The following is a 19009-nucleotide window of genomic DNA, read 5'->3' on the forward strand; positions in this document are numbered from 1 at the left end:
CAAATAATTATTTTAATTTAGCAATAAAAATATTTTTTTTTAATATACTAGCGATTCTTTCTCAAAGAATTTTGAATTTTGTAAATTTGTTTAACATAAATTTACTTATATTTAATATAGAGTGTAAATATAAATATTTTATTACAAAAATTGTAATAAATAATATCTATCTCTTAATAATTAGTAAATTTCTTACTTATTTAATATTATAAATCTAATTAATTTAAATAATTTTATTAGCAAATACTAATCCGTAAACAATCAATTCATTTATTAACTATTCATATTTTAATAGTTCTAAATTATTACTTTGCTCTAATTTGATATTCATTTATTTTTTTCTAAGCTTCTTAAGATAATCCAAATTTAACAGTAGGAGATCTATTTGATAAAAAATATTCAATTTTAATTGGATGATTTAGATTATAAAATATATAATAAATATTAATAAGCAACTTAAGATAAATATTATAATAAATTTATATTTTTTGTTAAGTTAAGCAAATATTTAATTCATTCATTATGATTTTGTAATGTCTTTATTAAAGAAATAAATAAATGAAAAAATAAAAATTTTTTTAGTTATTAAGGTGAGTAATTAAAATTTTATTAAGAAGTTATTGCTTTTAATTACTTTATTAATAGTTTTAATAAACACTCTAAATTTAATGCTATTGATATTCATGGAAGTATTTTTGAAATAGATCAGTAATTTTGTTTAATTAATTAAAAATAATACTTAGCTTACAAAATATTCAAAGGAGCTGAAAAAAGTAGTTTTTTATAATAATCAAAACCAAACAATTGAATATTACTTTTGTTTTTTGATGTTTAAACCTCTTGTGTCTTAAAAAAAGGCTTAGTTATCTTACACAGATTTTTAAAAATTATTCAACCTATTTTTCAATTAAAAATGAGCTTTTATATTAATAAAAATTTACTTACTTCTCAATGATTTTTGAATTAATTTGAGCTTAATTTTTAGGTATGTGGTTGTTAAACGTGAAATATTACTATTATTTAACTAATGGGCTATGCTAGCAAGGCTCTGTTTTAATATCTTACTGCGGTAATCTTTACATTAAACAAGAAATTAATTGTGGTATTTTTAATATTTATTTAATTCATTTACTTTTTCTTCGTCAAAAAATTAAAAATAGCTTTGTGTCTGTCAAATTATTTAATACTTATAGAGTTTTCCTATTTAAGTCCAGTATTGTTTTCAGGAGATTAATTTTCTTAAATATCATCAGAATTTTATTTAATTTGAATAGCTTCATCTTACTGAGATGTATTTAACTTTTTAATTATCTATTTCATATTATTTATTATTTTATTGTCATAATCTTCTGCTGTGTCTTTGGATGAGTCAAGCAAAGATGGCGTTGAATATTAAATGCTTTAAAATTGATTCTTATTATTTGCATAGCTATAAGAAAATTCATCTTCATCTTGAGAGTAGTTTAAATTATTTATTTTACCATACTACTTTGTATAATTACTGTTTAAGGCTTCAGAACTGCTATTAGTTTTAAGTTTAGGGATTTTGGTGCTTTTTAAGCTTGAAAAGTTTGGAGGAGACTAAAAAATAAGCTCATTATTCGAATAATTACCAAGAGATTAAGAAAATGTTTCGAACTCTTTTCTTTAATAAAGAGGAGTGTAATAATTCTAACTTATACTTTATTGCCTGCTATGCCTGTCAACAATTACTGATTTGCTTCTATGATGGGCGAAGTTAATTTTCTTTTATTTTAGGTTGCTTTGTATTTATTTCGAAGCACTTTTGATGATTGAATCTTCGTCTAAAGATTTAAGTGAAGACACATTATGCAAAATCTTATTTACAAATTTATCTTTTTTCTATGAAAAGTTGATATTGCTTGTAAAAAAGAAATCTCTTTTTGGAGTAGTCAATTGAGCCATAATTTTTTGAAGATTAGTCATGCTCTTAGAACTATTTGTGTTTGGTATATTGCTCATAGAATTAGATTAAGTCTTATTGTTGATAAATGTTTGGTAATTAGTTTTATTTTAAGTTGGAGATGGAGTGTTTAAACTGTTTTCAAGATTAGCTAAATTTTCAGTACTGCTCCCAGAAAAATATTATCCAATTCCTTTTTTATTTTACCCAGATTATTTATTTGCAGCTTTGCGTTCTATTTTATCAACCCAAATTTATTACTGTTCTCTTTTTAATTCATCATAAATTTTCATACAATCTTGCCTCTGCTTCCCAAGACTGCTAAATCTAATTTAATTTTATTTATCAAACAGAAGCTTATTTTGTGTGTTGATAAATAATTTTGTATAGTTAACTACAAATTCATCTTCTTAAATTGACTATCTTTATTTAATTTACATTTACTTTGATAATTATTTCTGATTAACATCTTTATTTTATTCCAATATCTTATTTTCTACCATATAATTTTACTCTTTTTATTCACCTCCTTTAACATCAAAAGGAGTGCTATACAGTCTTTAGGCTCTACCATTTGATCTGCTTTTCATAGTCAAAAAATATTTAGGAATCTTTAGTTTATCTGGATGAATAGTCCTTGGCTCTATTTATTTACATTTAAAAGAGTTCAAATAAGCAAACAAAAATATATACTGAATATTCTAAAATAGCAAATAAAATATTAAATAAAAAAACATATTACAAAATTTGTATATTTCGTTGTTGATATTTGGTTCTTTGGTTGTACTGCAATTATCAACAATTTTATTATACTGTTTAGCAAAGTCGAAAGGTTGCATATCATGAGAAATGAACTCTTTTTAACTAGAATTAAAGCTTAATTGATTAGGGCGCTTAATTAATCTTGAGTAACTTCCATCATGATCATCAATATAAATATAATCAATAAAATTCTGAGATCTTGGAGGTATAACAGCCATTCAAAATAATATTTGTAGATATGAATATCAATAAGACTTAATAAATAAATGAAATAGTTTTGTAGAATATTGATACAAAAAATGCCACTAAGTTTTTTTCTTATTTAATCTTTTTTTTTTGATTAAATTAATTATAAAATGCGCTACTTTCTATAGTTTTTTCTTAGCAAATTCAACTATTCATGCTTATAATAAAGAAAGCTAATAAATTAGCTCTAATTAAAGATCTTTTATTAAATTACAATCAATAAATTCTGTTTACACAAATATTAATATCTAAATATTTCTACTTACTTTAATTAATACTCTTAAAATTAAAGTAATACCCTCCACAATATAAAAAATATTAGGCCTTTTAAAAACAACATGCATTAATCATTTTTCTTTTAAAATATTTAATTTATTTTGTGCTAGACAAAACTATTGTTAACTAACTAAATAACTAACTAACTTACTAACTCATCATAAATTTATAATTTTTATTATTAAAAATGACAAAATAAATCATTCATTTCAACGCATTTTATATTTAAAATACTGATTAAAATTTTTGTTATAGAAAGTAATTAAGATGTCTTATATACAAGCCTAATTTTAGATAAGTTAAAACTTAGTTATAGATTATAAAAAAAATTAATTAAATCAGTAATAAATTTAGTGTAAATAGTAATATTAAATAATAATAAAATTTATTCTATTTAAACAAATATTAACTAAAATTAAATTAGTTTTACAAATTTATTTAATATCTAACTTAACTATTTACACAAAATAATGAATACCACTTATTTTAGAAGGATATATTTATTTTTTATTATCTCAAAAAAAATATTCACCTAATACTAGCTACTTACTAAGTAGAATTTCTGTTTATGAAATAAATAGCAGAAAAAACAATTTAAATTTATTTATTATTACATTTAATATTTATGATAAGCATTAAAATAGTTAAATATGAAGGGATTTAATTAACAATCAGAATTTTAATGATAGTAATTAGTGTAGAATCAAATAATTATCAACAAAAGTATTTTTATTGATAATTTTTAATTATCTCATGTGATTGATTCTAAATAATTATACACTAAAATTAATTATAAAATTGTGTTAAAAGTATTTCATTTTATAAAAGCATATCTGAAAAAACCTTCATCTAATACTAGTTTTTTACTGATATAATTCAAGTTTAAAAGAATAAAACTATTTAAATTTATTTTTAATTAAATTTAATATTTATAATAATTAGTACAATAGTTAAATATGAAGGCATTGAATTAAAAATAAGCTTTGTCTGTCTTAATAATAACTAATATTTTTAATAATAATATTAATTATTTTTATTAATAATTTTGATTTTGATTTTGGTATGCTTTATTTTAGTTTGATAATAGACAAATACATTTACACCAAAATGAATTTTAAAATAACTGTAAAAATTATTTAATTTGACTAAATATTAAAAAAAAATAATTAAGTAAATATTTTTAGATTTAAAAATAATATAGAGATAATAAGTATATTTGTTAACTTTGTATCGTTAAGAAAAGAAAAAATAAGATAATAAATATGACTAATATGGTTTTTAAGCTATTTTTAATATATATTGACAATATTTATTTAATTAATTATATAGTGGTATTATTAAATTATATTTTCGTTTTGGTAAAAATTGATGTTTGTTTGTTTGGTGAACTAATCAAAATCTTCTTTAGAATTTAAATAATTATTTTTTATTAAGTTTAATCAATCAATCAATTAAAAAACCGTTTTTATTAAAATCCTTCTTCAATTATTTTTATAGAATTTAAAATTACTAAAAGCCTTTTCTTATGTCTATCTATTTCTTTGTAACTTTAATTATTATGATGATGCAGATATTATTTTAGCTAATGTTAAATGGTTCAATTAGTAAAAGCATGAATTTAATTTGAATTATAGGAATTTATTAATTTAAATTCTATTTATGTATTTTTTTTTCATAAATAGTTTGAAGTTTTTTAGGAGATTATTAATTATTTTATAATTATTTATTTATTTATATTAACTCACTATTTCGGATTTTACTAATTTAAAATTCAAATTAAAATCTCATTTTAAATTATAAATTTATGCTGCGAATATTAATAAGTTAATTAGTTAGTTAGCTTTGTTATTAAGATGCTTAGTTATTTATTTGATTGATTATTAAATTAATTAACTAGTTAGTCAATTAGTTAGTTTTTTGTTAGTCCAAGTTTTAATAAGCTATTTATGTTTAGTTGGTAAATTTATTGACTTAGATTCAAGCAAGCAAGTAAAGTAATAAATAAATCAATATATTTACTTGTTTTGATACTTAAATAAATTGAAAATTTTATAGGATTTTTTGATTTACATTGAGCTAATTTTTTATTGTTTTGTTTCAAGAAGAGTTCTTTTCTTCATCTGCATTAAGATTGCATATCCAATCATATTGGTAATCTAACTCGTACCCTTCGCGGTTAAAGACTTATTCGAAAGTTCTTTTTATGTAATCATAATCTGGTATCTCCTCAAACTCTAAGTTGCGGATGTATTTGAATAGTTCCACAAACTCCTTTGGCAGGTCATTGAAAACCTCACTAATGCAAAGAGTCATTTTTTTCTCCATAATTTTATCGTATTTTTCTTTTTTTGTATTTGAGCGAACTCCCATCCAAGGTAGACTGCCTAGTAAGAAGTACAGGAGGACATACATCATTCCTTCTAGATCATCTCTTCTACCTTGTTCTATTCCAAGATGGGTTGTTAACGAAGCATAACGAGCAGTACCAGTAAAATTTTTATTTTCTTTATAAGGAATGTGGCTTCCATTTCGAGTTACTAGCTTTTTTGCAAGGCCGAAATCAACTATATAGACGATATGTGCATTACGTCCTCTACCCATTAAAAAATTATCAGGCTTTATATCTCTATGCAAAACATCCTTACTATGAATGAATTAAATACGCTCAACCATTTATATTCCTATCATAAGGACTGTTTTAAGAGAAAATTTCCTTCCACATTTTTAAAACAGATCTTCTAGAGAACTTCCTAAACGATCCATAACCATATAAGTAAAATCTCCTTCTCTTGCTGTGTAATAAACGTGAGGCAATCCACGATTATTAAGAACTGAGGCATCCTTGAGTAGACGTTTATAAAATTATGCCTCATATTACAATTGAGGGCAAGCTGAATTATTCTTCTCAAGTTTGATTGCAACCTCCAAATTTGATTTTGTATTTACACCTAAATAAATTTAACCAAATCCACCACTTCCTAATTTTTTAGTAAGCTTGAAATTTTTTCCTATTAACACTTCTGACATAATTGTAAAAGAGATGCTGATTTATATTAATTAGATATCTGTTTCTTTAAGATTGTTAATGCTGTAAAAAGTTTTGCTCTTTTTTCCTTTTTAAATGTATTTCCTATTATTCGATCAAGGGGCTATCGACTTATTTAAGTGAATGGAATGAACTTGTTTATGTTAAATCACTAGCTTGGTATTGCTTTTGGTATTTATAAACTTCTTTAATTATTAATTTTTTTAATTAATTTTCTTTATTTATTGTGGAGTAATATGTTGAAAGCATCTTCTTTTAACTCTATTTTATTTAATATAAAAATTTTTCTTTTTAAACTTTTTGCCTTTTTCTTTATTACTAAAGTATATAAAATGAATGAAAGAATCAATGAATTCATATTTACAATCAGCGAATTTCTAAGAAAGAAAAACATATACCCATAAATACATCTCCCTGAATATTTTAAAAAAAGTAAATAAGCCCAATTTAATATAAAAGCAAGCAAACGATCTATCAATCAATTATCCTTTGTATTTAAAAGGAAGCTGAAGATGAATGTTCTTTTACCAATCTAAATTAGTAAAAATTCATATGAAATTTATATTCTAATTATCGTGGAACTTCTTATTAAATTTCTTCTAGATTTCCATTCTAATCTGTCTTTGATTTTAAACAATAAATTTGTTCATAATCATAAATATCGATTAATCTATTTAGTTTTATTTAAAATTAAAAAAATTCACTTCAATTACCAATTAAGTATTTTGATTTTTCCAGAAATTTTAAATTCACCATTAAAAAGGCTTAGGTAAGTACTCTACGCCACCAATTTGATTGCCTCTTCTTTTCACCAAAAATTATCATTAATAAAATAATATTTAATCTTAATTCTAACTTTCTTCTCTTTCAACAATTAAATACAAAAAATAATTTAAAATAGCACTTTTATCTTACAGAGATTTAAATAAAAATATTAAATAATTTTATATTTTGAATTTCCTCTAAAAAAATATTTTGTTATTATTTTAAAAACCAAAAAATTATCTCAACTAATAACTTTATAAAAATAAAAATTTAAATATTTGTTTATAAAAATTAGATTTGTAGAATTATTATTTTAAAATTAAAAAAAATTTTAATATTAAATTTAATTTAATAAAATTAATTGTATTTTGTAATTAAGATTATAATATTTTATGTATAAAAACCTGATAAAAATTTTAAGATTTTATTTATTAAGCAAATTAAGCATTTAGAAATACATTTAGAATTAAAAAACCATTAAAAAGATTATCATAGAAAAAATCATCTCAAAAGACTAAACAAAAATGTGAAACTTTACTAAAAATCGAATTAGAAGCAGGATGACAACATTAATAATAATAAATTAATTTTATAGTAATATATATTTCTCAATTTATTTATTATATATTTTCATATTTTCCAATGATTCATTTTAGAATATTTTTGTATTGATTTAAAACAAAGTATTAAATTCAAAAAACATTAAAAAATTAATTTGTAAAGAAAATTAATGATCATAAATAGTTTTACTATTTACTATTTTAGTTTTTTAAATATATTTATTTCGAATTTTATCTTTCTTTTAATTTAAAAAATTTATGTGGCAACTCATAAATTTGCTGTAATTTAATTTTTTATTAATATTTTATAAATAATATTTTGCTAATTTTCAAGATATAAATAAAATTAAAAAGTTTATTAAATTTTTAGAGTTTATTTTTTATTTTTAAGATAATAATTTTTTATTTTTTAATGATAAATTCTTTTTAAAATAAAAAATTTGATCTATCTAATAAATATTTTAATTCATAAAAAGTTGAAACTGATTTAAAAAACAAAAATTATTCTTTTTAAATTTTAATGTTTTGTGAATTATGAATTAGATATTTTTTTCATAGCTTTAAGAAATAAAATATTCTTTAAAAAAGTAAATATTATTAATGATATGAATTGTTTTTTATATTTTAAAAAGAAAAATATAATTCATAATTCTTTGTATAAATCATTTATTAAACATTTATTTTTGCCAATTTTGATTAAAGTGATTATAATTTGCTAATTTTTTTAGTTAAAAAAAAAATATGTATTTTTTATAAATATTTAATTCTTAAATAACTTTAAATAAAGCTTGAATTCATATTTATATTTATTTAGCTTTATGAAGGAATAATATTTTCTACTACTGAATTAATTAAAAATAATCTGGTAAAATATAATTGAAGTAATTGAAATACTGAGTTAAGATGGATAAATTAATAATAAATTTACAAAATTTAACTGTTAGATATAAATAAAGCATTTAAATATTAGCATGAAAATTTTTTGTGAATTTTAGTGTTTTCAAATCGAAAACAGAAAGATATTTTTACATTTTGAGTGTAAGTTAAATTTGGTTCTGGCAAGGACATTGAAAATTTTCTAATACACAAGAAAGCATAAGATCCAAAAATCAGAATATATCGTTACCAATTTGAAAATTAATTTTTAGATTATAATTTTTTTGTTAATTTTTGATGAGGTTTTTTGTATTAAAAATCTATTTGTTTAGTAAGTAATTGCCCGATTTGTTTCAATAGAAATTTGATTATCTATCAAGAGAATTTTAAGATTAAATCAATATTAGATTGTGTTGCAAGGGATATAATTAATTTTAGCTATAAAATATGCTGTATGATTGAGAGAATGTCAATGCTGCAATAAATAGCCGAGAGAAGAAATAGCAGCAGTTTTCTTCAAGTGAGACAATTTTATACTTATTGAGAAAATTGAAATTGGAATCAATGTAAATGTATAACAGCAAAGTACCAAATAGCAGGCTCGTCATCATTTAAGAGAAGCAGGTAATCATTATTTTTTAAGATTAAATGCCTTTTCTTATCATCACCCAAGATGAAACACCCAACAAAAGCTCAATAAGCAGTAAAACACCAAGAATTTAGGTGTTTTGGTAATTTTCAGCTGGAGGAAATAAAAGAGTGAAGAAACTTGAGTACATACAAAGTGAAATTATAGCAATATTAATAATTGTGAATATTTAAAGTAAATTTTGTTTTTGTTCACTTTATTTAGCAGAATTTGTATTCATTAATTGTAGTATTGAAAATTTAAATATTTATTTTCTTCTTAATTGTGTTTGAAAGTTGTATTTAATTTCAAAATTAATATTATAACAAAAATAATTCTCAAAATTTATCTAAATAAATTATAATCAAATCTGATCATATTCTACTGCAATCAAAAATATTCTGTTTAAATATAAAAATAAACCTATTAATTTATATTTTAATCTGCAAGTATATTTATTTTAGAAATATATTGTTAAGAAAAAATTTTACTTTATAAAATTTTAATAAAAACAATTTATAAATTTTTAAGTAGAGAAAGACTTAAGTCGCTAATATAGTTTCTCCAAAAATATAAATAATTAAATTAATACTAGATTTATAGAAAATTAAATTAATATATTAAACAGTACCTTGTTATTAATTTATATTATTTACTAATCATTACTATGTATTAATAAGGTTTAATTACATATTTTTTATATTAAAATGTGGCATAATTTTGTACTCTTATATAAAAGAATTACAGAGCAATGTAGCCGTATTTTTTGTAATCAAAAATATTTATAAATGCTTTTATTAATTACTAGTACTTTTTTAGTATTTTATCTTAAAATTGTAAGTATATTGCTTCAAACTTTGTTTATTAATGATTTAAGGAATAAATAAAAAGTTCTATATGTTAAGTTTTATAGCGTGATTCCTTAATTTCTGATTTGAGAATAAAAAAATTTTTTTTAAATTAAATTAAAAATTTTAGAAGTATTTATATATATGTTTGAGCTGAATTTCCAATCTCTTGATTACTCAGAAATTACACTGATTTAATTAACCAAAAAGTTTTACATCAACTCAAAGATTCAAAAATTTTATAAACAAATGTTTTTAACATTAGAATCAAAAAAGAGAAAATGTTTATAAGATTTAAAAATACAAATTATTATAAATTTTATCATTTTTAATAACTCAAAATTTATTTTATATTTTAATAATTTTTTTAAAATTTGTTTTCCATATTCTATATCAAATATTGCAAATTGATTGCTTATTAAAAAATTTTAAGATAATTAATCTTCAATGAGAAGAATTATTGCTAGAAAACGACTCCTTTAAATTATTTCCTAATTGTTTATTCTTATATTTTTTATATAAAAATAAACCACCTACTATACACAGTATAATTACTCCAACTATAACAATAACTACTATAGCCCATGTAGGAAAGTAGTCAGAAATTGAGAAATCGTTACTTGTATCATCTTTAGGATCAGCGATAGATTAAGTAAAACCTTTTTAATGTAAAATTAATTTAATATTAAAAAGATATAATTATTTATTTATTTACTTATCAATTGCTTTGAATAAGAATAGCTTGATACATATCTTCTTAAAAATGGACTTCCTAAAATAACAGCAAAGTTTTCATTGTTTGTAATAGGAGATATTAAAATCTAGCAATCTTAAGTTGTGTTAGATAGGTAAAAATCTATAGGTAAATTAAGTGCCCTGTCTGTCTAGTTTACTTTTAAATAGAAGAACATATTTGCTAGATTTGGGTCTTTGCAGTTAACTTTTAGTCCATTTTTAGTCATATTTGCATGGCGATACATAAAGTATTCGGATACTTTTTCATAAAGAGACTTTTCTAGTCCTATATAAGGGTAACTAGAATCAACTAAGGCCTTATTATTAGAAGGATCAAATTTATATCTAAAAACACCCATATCGAATTAATTAATCTGCAATACCCATCTTTAAAAATCACTTTAATCATTCTGAATTACCTAATGAGTATAAACTTAGGCTTTATCAGCTAACTTTTAAGGATCAATACCTCCTAAGGTTAATTGAGAATCATCATTTTTAAATCCTAAATACAAAGAAAACATATCCTCTTTAATCAACCCTTTTTTATATAAGCTAGTCACAAAAGAGCTATTATCTTCATTTTTTATATTATTAATTCCTAATCCCAAAATACCATTCACCTTTAATTTTTTTAATTTAAAGAATAAAAAATTTAATAAAATAATAAAATATAAAATTTGATAAAAATATTAAAATGAAAATCAAATTATTACTTTTTAATTAGAAACAGTAAAGTTATTTGATTTGTCAAAAAGCAAAGCAGATTATTAAATACTTTCTAAATCGCCAATACTTACTAATGTGTTCACATAATTACCATCAAATGAGCCGTCTAAATAATTTTAGGAACCTTAATTATTTGTAGGGTTACATCCATCTTGTGGGAGACATTCATAGTATTTTTCAAAACCCTTTTTATAGAATAAATAAATGATTTATTTATTTAAAAGATTTGAAAATTTAATTTTAATTTACATTGCAATTATTTTTATCACTACAATTTTTGCTAGGAATCATCAGCTAATTAGTTCCTGTACTTAAGATGACTTTAAGATTTTTTTTTCCTTTTCCAATACTAATTGTTCCAGTATACCATTGCTTTTTGTTGTTTTACACATTTATTTGTTACTATTTTTGGTCTGTATTAGATTCTTAAGAGAGGAATCGATTAATATTTTCAATATCACTTGTGTTTTCTCTTTCGAGTTATATGTTGATTACACTGGCTTTAGTAAAAAACATATAAAATGCTAAATAGATGAGTATTACGAGCTTCATATTTTAATTTATTTCAATTTTTATGAATTTATTATTATTATTTACTATTTGATTATAATAATTATTAAATAATTTAAAAACCTCTTTTTAAATAGCTTGATGGGTTGAATATAATCTAAATAACATTTATTAATATCTTAAATTGCTCAAGTTTTAATCTAAATTTACATAAATAGGCTTTGACTCTTTGCTAATTTAGCAAAATTTATCGGTATATTAATAAATTAATCTTGTTTTTTTCTATATCAAGTTTTATTATTTATTTACATTATTTTTAATCTAGAAATTCCTTTTGAAATTTTTGTAATTGAATTTATTTAATAATAAAAATAAATAATTTATTATTCAAAAGAAGTTGAATTATTTTTGATTTAATTTGCGAAAAATAAAATAATTAATTTCTCAACTTATGGAAAAAGATAAATTGATTGATATAGATTCAATTACATTTTTTTAAAGCAATATTTATCTTTTAAAAATTAAGTAAAGGTTTAAATTTAAATTATAATAAAGATTTTAAAACTTTTCTGAGTAAATTATATGTTAATATTAAATGAATAAAAATCATTTTTGTTTTGAAAAAACTACAATTTGCCTGGATGATTTGTTTTTCTGTTATACAAATGTTTTTCTTGAATTATTATTTTATAAATTATTAATTAATTATTAGTATATTCAAAAAATATTTTAGTAAAATCAAAATATTTAATATTAAACTGATCTAAATAAAATAATATACCGTAGTTTCTCATTAATTAAGGACAAGCTCAAGTCAAAATTTTTGTAAAAATTTAGTTCTTTGAAGTACTTTATATTGATGTTTGAGCTGAATTTTTGATGCCTTGATTACTCAGAAATTACACTGATTTTGCTAATCAAAAAGTTTTACATCAACTCAAAGATTCAAAAAATTTATAGAAAAATGTTTTTAATATTAGAATTAAAAAAGAGAAAATACTTAAATATTTAAAAATACAAATTTATTTTATAAAAATTATCATTTTTAATAACTCAAAATTTATTTTATAATTTAATAATTTTTTTAAAATTTGTTTTCCATATTCGAAAACAAATATTGCAAATTGATTGCTTATTAAAAAATTTTAAGATAGTTAATCTTCAATGAGAAGAAGTATTGCTAGAAAATGACTACTTTAAACTATTTCCTAATTGTTTATTCTTATATTTTTTATATAAAAATAAGCCACCTACTACGCACAGTATAATTACTGCAACTATAACAATAACTACTATAGCCCATGTAGGAAAGTTGTCAGAAATTGAGAAATCGTTACTTGTATCATCTTTAGGATCAGCGATAGATTAAGTAAAACCTTTTTAATGTAAAATTAATTAAAAAATACAAAGATTTAATTATTTATTTATTTACTTATCTATTGCTTTGAATAAGAATAGGTTGATACATATCTTCTTAAAAATGGAATTCCTAAAATAACAGCAAAATTTTCATTGTTTGTAATAGGAGATATTAAAATCTAGCAATCTTAAGTTGTGTTAGATAGGTAAAAATCTATAGGTAAATTAAGTACTCTGTCTGTCTAGTTTACTTTTAAATAGAAGTAAATATTTGCTAGATTTGGGTCTTTGCAGTTAACTTTTAGTCCATTTTTAGTCATATTTGCATGGCGTTACATAAAATATTGGGATATTTTTTCGTAAAGATTCTTTTCTAGTCCTATATAAGGGTAACTAGAATCAACTAAGGCCTTATTATTAGAAGAATCAAATTTATATGTAAAATAACGCATATCAAGTTAATTAATCTGCAATACCCATCTTTATAAATCACTTTAATCATTCTGAATTACCTAATGAGTATAAACTTAGGCTTTATCAGCTAACTTTTAAGGATCAATACCTCCTAAGGTTAATTGAGAATCATCATTTTTAAATCCTAAATACAAAGAAAACATATTCTCTTTAATCAACCCTTTTTTATATAAGCTAGTCACAAAAGAGCTATTACCTTCATTTTTTACATTATAAACTCCTAATCCCAAAATACCATTCACCTTTAATTTTTTTATTTAAAGAATCAAAAGTTTAATCAAAAAATAAAATATTTGATTAAATGAAAATCAAATTATTACTTTTTAATTAGAAGTAGTAAAGTTATTTGATTTGTCAAAAAGCAAAGCTGACTGTTAAATACTTTCTAAATTGCCAATACTTACTAATGTGTTCACATAATTACCATCAAATGAGCTGTCTAAATAATTTTATGAACCTTAATTATTTGTAGGGTTACATCCATCTTGTGGAAGACATTCATAGTATTTTTCAAAACCCTTTTTAGAGAATAAATAAATGATTTATTTATTTATTTAAAAGATTTGAGAATTTAATTTTAATTTACATTGCAATTATTTTTATCATTACAATTTTTGCTAGGAATCATCAGCTAACTAGTTCCTGTACTTAAGATGACTTTAAGATTTTTTTTTCCTTTTCCAATACTAATTGTTCCAGTATACCATTGCTTTTTGTTGTTTTACACATTTATTTGTTACTATTTTTGGTCTGTATTAGATTCTTAAGAGAGGAATCGATTAATATTTTCAATATCACTTGTGTTTTCTCTTTCGAGTTATATGTTGATTACACTGGCTTTAGTAAAAAACATATAAAATAGTAAATAGATGAGTATTACGAGCTTCATATTTTAATTTATTTCAATTTTTATGAATTTTTTATTATTTGATTTTAATAATTATGAAGTAATTTAAAAACCTCATTTTAAAAAGATTGATAGGTTGAATATATTTTAATTATATTTATTAATTTGTTAAAATTTCTCAAGTTTTAATCTAAATTTACAAAAATAGGCTGTGTCTCTTTGATAATTTAGCAAAATTTATCGGGATTTAATAAATTAATCTTATTTTTTTCTTTTTCTAGTTTTATTATTTATTTACATTATTTTTAATCTAAAAATTCATTTTAAATTTTTGTAATTGAAATAATTTAATAATAATAATGAAAATAATTTATTTCTCAAAGGAAGATGAATTATTTTTGATTTAATTTGCTAAAAATAAAATAATTCATTTCTCAACATAAGGAAAATAATTAATTTCTCAACACAAGGAAAATAGATAAATTAATTGATATAGATTCAATTACATTTTTTTTAAGCAAAATTTATCTTTTAAAATTTAGTAAATGTTTATATTTAAATGATGAATAAAGATTTTAAAAACTCTCCTGGGTAAATTATAGGTGAAAAATAAATGAACAAAAATAATTTTTATTTTCAAAAAACTACAATTTATTTGCCTGGATTTATTATTCAATTAGCATTAAAATTTTTAGCGAATTTATATTTTTTCTGTTATACATATTAATTTAAATAAATTTAATCAATATATTTTATTTAATGGAAATATAAATACTATAAATCTAATTAATAGGAATGTATAGAAAATTTGATATTATGAAGAATAAAATATATTATTTTTTATTAAATAATATTTATTATTATTTCTAAAACAATAAATAATTTTCTGAGAATAGCTATATACATTCATAATAAAAAAATAAACTATTTACAATTAAATTTAGCTTTTTTATTAATAAAATTTAGTAAACACTATTTAATAAACTTATAATATATAGTAACTCCTTTAAAATTTTATAAAATAATAAATATTAGAAATTCAGCTATACTATACAATTCATGAATATTTAATTTAAGTATTTTAGGGATAATATTAACTGTTAAAAGAGTTTTAAATTATATTTTATTCTAAATATTAATAGAAGTTAAGATCACGATTATGTTAATTAGATTTGTCATAAATTTAGTTTTTTTGTTATATTTTCAAATTTATAATTTATAAAAATTATTAATCTATAAAAAAAGTGTAAGTTAAAGTTAGAAAAAGTTTGCTTTTATTATCTTTCAAAATATTTTTTTAAATTTATTATTCAGTTATATTATTTTTATCTTAATTATTCTTCATTTAAAGAACTTTATTCCTATCAATTTCATTTAGAGGTTTTGAAATTTTTTTTAAATGTAATTGTTTTAAACTTTCCTTAATTTAATTTTCTTGCTTTTCAGCCTTTTATTTTAATATTTAACAGTCAAAGTCAACTTCAATATAATCATTTACTTCAATATAATCCACTTCTTCTTAATCGGCTTATTATTGTTCTCCTTTATGTCCTTTTTAAAAAATTTCAAGACCTTATTTATTTTCTTTATCTTGATTACTATCTTATTTTCTCTATTCGTCTATTTTTTCATTTAATTATTTTTTTATTTCATGATCATCTAATATGTCTTCAACAAAGTTTAGTAATTTTTATTCTTTGAGACAATCTAAAAAACTCTCATCTGAATTTAAATTTTGAAATAACTATTTAATTATTTCGTCGTTTATATATTAGGATTTAATATTTTTCCAATTAGGTTTTTATTTTTCTTTGGGTTGTATTAAATTTTTAGTTTAATATTGAAACTGATTAAAAAGATCGCACACAAAGTCATAGAATATTTATTTTTAGTGATGCAATTTTGTTTCTTTTTCTTCCTTGTATAAATGCTTAAATAAAATTGTTATAAAAGCATGGAGTCTGAAACGAAATTAAACATAGTCTATTTTACATCTTTCAAATTATTTTTTTTCCTCCATTTTCTTTATTAAATTTTACAACTACTTTGGTGCATAATTGTTCCCAAGGATTTCTTTTATTAGTTAAGCAAGTGAGTATATATCAGATCTTAGAGTACAATTTTAATTTTATTTTTATTCTTCTGGTGAGTATTAATTGAACCCTTACGCCTTGTAAAATATAGTAAATAAAATGATGGAAGAAATGTTTAAATCTATTATAAAAATTTTTTTGTTGTTACCCCTTTTCAATAATATATTATTTAATTTTATGTCAGAGTGTGCTATGTTGTTTTTATGTAATATACTAATAGCATCAAGTATTTACTAGATGTAAAAAATTTTTTAAAGTTCGTCAATCTCTTTAAAATTTAATTTTGATAAATCGACTCCTTGCTTTGCATAGACATTAACTACTCTATTTTCATTATTTATAAATGCATTACTAATTTTTAAAAAATAACGGCTATCTATTAACTGTGCTAGGCATGCCTCATACTTTAATTTATTATCCTATTATTCATCCAAAGATTATTTTAGGATATATTCTTCTCCATTGTAAACACCCTTTTAAAGCTTGCTAAAATGAGTAGTTTAAAACTCTTATAATTCTTAAAATTCAGGTGATTTGGACTGAGTTAAATATTCAGAATAAATAGTAAGAAATAAGTTAAAATTAAAGAAGATTTTGAGTTATTTAGAGAAATCAATTTAGCAAATTTTAAATATTTTCTTTATCTTCTTTTTGGATTTTTCATAATTTTTTTCAATTCTTAGCAAAATACCTCGTATTAAGTAATACATTGATAGCTTACCGTCTCCATATTTATATTTCCTTTATTTTTATTTTTTTAAGTAATCATAAAATGTTTAGTACATTTCTATGAAAGTTTGTTCTGTTTATTAGCCTTTCTCGTAATTCAGTATTTAATTAAATAACTTAAACAAATCAGGATCGAATAAATCTCTATAGAGTGACTATAAGTTTGTTAGGTTTTCAGTTATCTAAAAGTTATAAAATAAGTGCAAGTAATCCTCTCTACTTTGGTCTTCGCCTAACTTTTTAGCTTTTTCTAAAGCTTAGCTTTCATTTTACTTAAGGTAATCTAAACACATTTCAAAAAACAATAAAATATTTTTCTTTCTTTCTTTAAATTACCTTTGAATGCTTTCTTCAAACTTTTAAATATTTGTATCATTTTAATTATTTACATATTTTTTTAAAATTTCAATATTTTATGACAAATTTTTTATATCATATTTGTCATAATAAATTAAAACTTCTAATTTTGAAATAGATTCTCTCATTTATAAAAAACTTTCTTGTTTTTCATCTTTTTTATTTAAATTTTCTTTTAGTTCTTTAAGAAAATCCAGAGCATGCTTTGTTTATCGATTTAGTAGATATAATTAGGCTATAATAAACAAGACTTCATCACTATCTTTTAAAGTTTCATCTCTTTCTAGATTTTAGTTGACTTAATTAATCATTCTATCAACGTCTTTTCTCATTAATGGTAAGCCACCTATTTCTAAAAACGGCAAAACTTTGTATGAAACTTAAAGATTTACCACTCTTTAGTGATACCTCAGTAAAGCGATGCATATATCAAATATTATTTCGTATAGGAAGGTTAGCTTTTCTTTATTTATTAGCTCCTTTTTCCATTTTTTAAAATTGTCTATACACAATTTAAACTTTTCATATGTTGATCTTTTATGCTATTTAAATTATAAATTATAAAAAACCAATTTAAAGTAAAAATATTTTAACTGCTTGATTCTTCTATTCTTCTTTAGGATAAAAATAATAAACAATTTGGTCTAAATCAAAAGAGCACGCTTAAAATATTTCTTTATAATTAACTTGATCCATACTAACTAATTAGAATAATATTTAATTTTTACTTCAAATTATTCCGTTTTAGAAATTAATTAAAAAATTAATGAGAAGAAAAGGATATTTATTGTATAAGAGATATTTAATTTATTTTTTTTGATTTAATAAGATCAGATAAATATTAGATAAATTGATTAATAAAATTTATTGTAAAAATAATGATGAATAAGTTAAGATAGAAGCTGAAATTCTGATTGATAAGCTTTAGTCATTACATGATACAATATCTTTATTTAAAAATAACATAAATAATAAGAAAAATAGTTGAAATTTATATATTAAAATATCTCTTTATTGAATTTGAGTAGAGTTTATACATACATCTTAAATATTTATTATATGTTAAAATACATAGTATATATACCAATCCAATTAAATGGCAATTAAATTGTTATAAAAAAAATAATTAGATGAGAAAAAGCTAATTTTAAAAATTTTAGATTTTATTTAAATAAAATCATTAATATAAATAAAGTATTTAAATTAACATATATTAAAACACCAATAAATAATTGATTAATATAA

General features: G+C 20.6%; 6 protein-coding genes across 6 annotated transcripts; all 6 read right to left on the bottom strand. All coding sequences in view use genetic code 6, as the record gives it.

The window, feature by feature from the left end:
• Nucleotides 1-281: 281 nt before the first annotated feature.
• Nucleotides 282-2904, bottom strand: TTHERM_00440540 (hypothetical protein; the record flags this gene model as incomplete). Its single annotated transcript, XM_001017849.2, has 5 exons — nucleotides 282-381; nucleotides 816-896; nucleotides 946-1074; nucleotides 1133-2567; nucleotides 2667-2904. 5 exons carry the CDS (start codon nucleotides 2902-2904, stop codon nucleotides 282-284), a joined length of 1983 nt encoding a protein of 660 aa, XP_001017849.2.
• A 2401-nt stretch (nucleotides 2905-5305) lies between these two features.
• TTHERM_00440530 (casein kinase) lies at nucleotides 5306-6235 on the bottom strand (the record flags this gene model as incomplete). Its single annotated transcript, XM_001017848.3, has 1 exon — nucleotides 5306-6235. One exon carries the CDS (start codon nucleotides 6233-6235, stop codon nucleotides 5306-5308), a length of 930 nt encoding a protein of 309 aa, XP_001017848.1.
• Nucleotides 6236-8808: 2573 nt separating this feature from the next.
• TTHERM_00440520 (transmembrane protein, putative) lies at nucleotides 8809-9324 on the bottom strand (the record flags this gene model as incomplete). The annotated part of the gene is made up of 1 exon (XM_001017847.1): nucleotides 8809-9324. The coding sequence occupies one exon, from the start codon at nucleotides 9322-9324 to the stop codon at nucleotides 8809-8811; it is 516 nt and encodes a 171-aa protein (XP_001017847.1).
• A 1051-nt stretch (nucleotides 9325-10375) lies between these two features.
• On the bottom strand, nucleotides 10376-11947 carry TTHERM_000440508 (eukaryotic aspartyl protease; the record flags this gene model as incomplete). The annotated part of the gene is made up of 5 exons (XM_012798036.1): nucleotides 10376-10435; nucleotides 10487-10590; nucleotides 10647-11289; nucleotides 11383-11580; nucleotides 11645-11947. The coding sequence occupies 5 exons, from the start codon at nucleotides 11945-11947 to the stop codon at nucleotides 10376-10378; spliced, it is 1308 nt and encodes a 435-aa protein (XP_012653490.1).
• Nucleotides 11948-13066: 1119 nt separating this feature from the next.
• TTHERM_000440509 (eukaryotic aspartyl protease) lies at nucleotides 13067-14591 on the bottom strand (the record flags this gene model as incomplete). Its single annotated transcript, XM_012798037.1, has 4 exons — nucleotides 13067-13281; nucleotides 13338-13980; nucleotides 14059-14256; nucleotides 14325-14591. 4 exons carry the CDS (start codon nucleotides 14589-14591, stop codon nucleotides 13067-13069), a joined length of 1323 nt encoding a protein of 440 aa, XP_012653491.1.
• Nucleotides 14592-15642: 1051 nt separating this feature from the next.
• On the bottom strand, nucleotides 15643-18460 carry TTHERM_00440510 (eukaryotic aspartyl protease family protein; the record flags this gene model as incomplete). Its single annotated transcript, XM_001017846.2, has 2 exons — nucleotides 15643-18306; nucleotides 18359-18460. 2 exons carry the CDS (start codon nucleotides 18458-18460, stop codon nucleotides 15643-15645), a joined length of 2766 nt encoding a protein of 921 aa, XP_001017846.2.
• Between the last annotated feature and the right edge of the window lie 549 nt (nucleotides 18461-19009).

This window comes from Tetrahymena thermophila, assembly GCF_000189635.1.
Source record: "Tetrahymena thermophila SB210 genomic scaffold scf_8254607, whole genome shotgun sequence".
NCBI lineage: Eukaryota > Ciliophora > Oligohymenophorea > Hymenostomatida > Tetrahymenidae > Tetrahymena > Tetrahymena thermophila.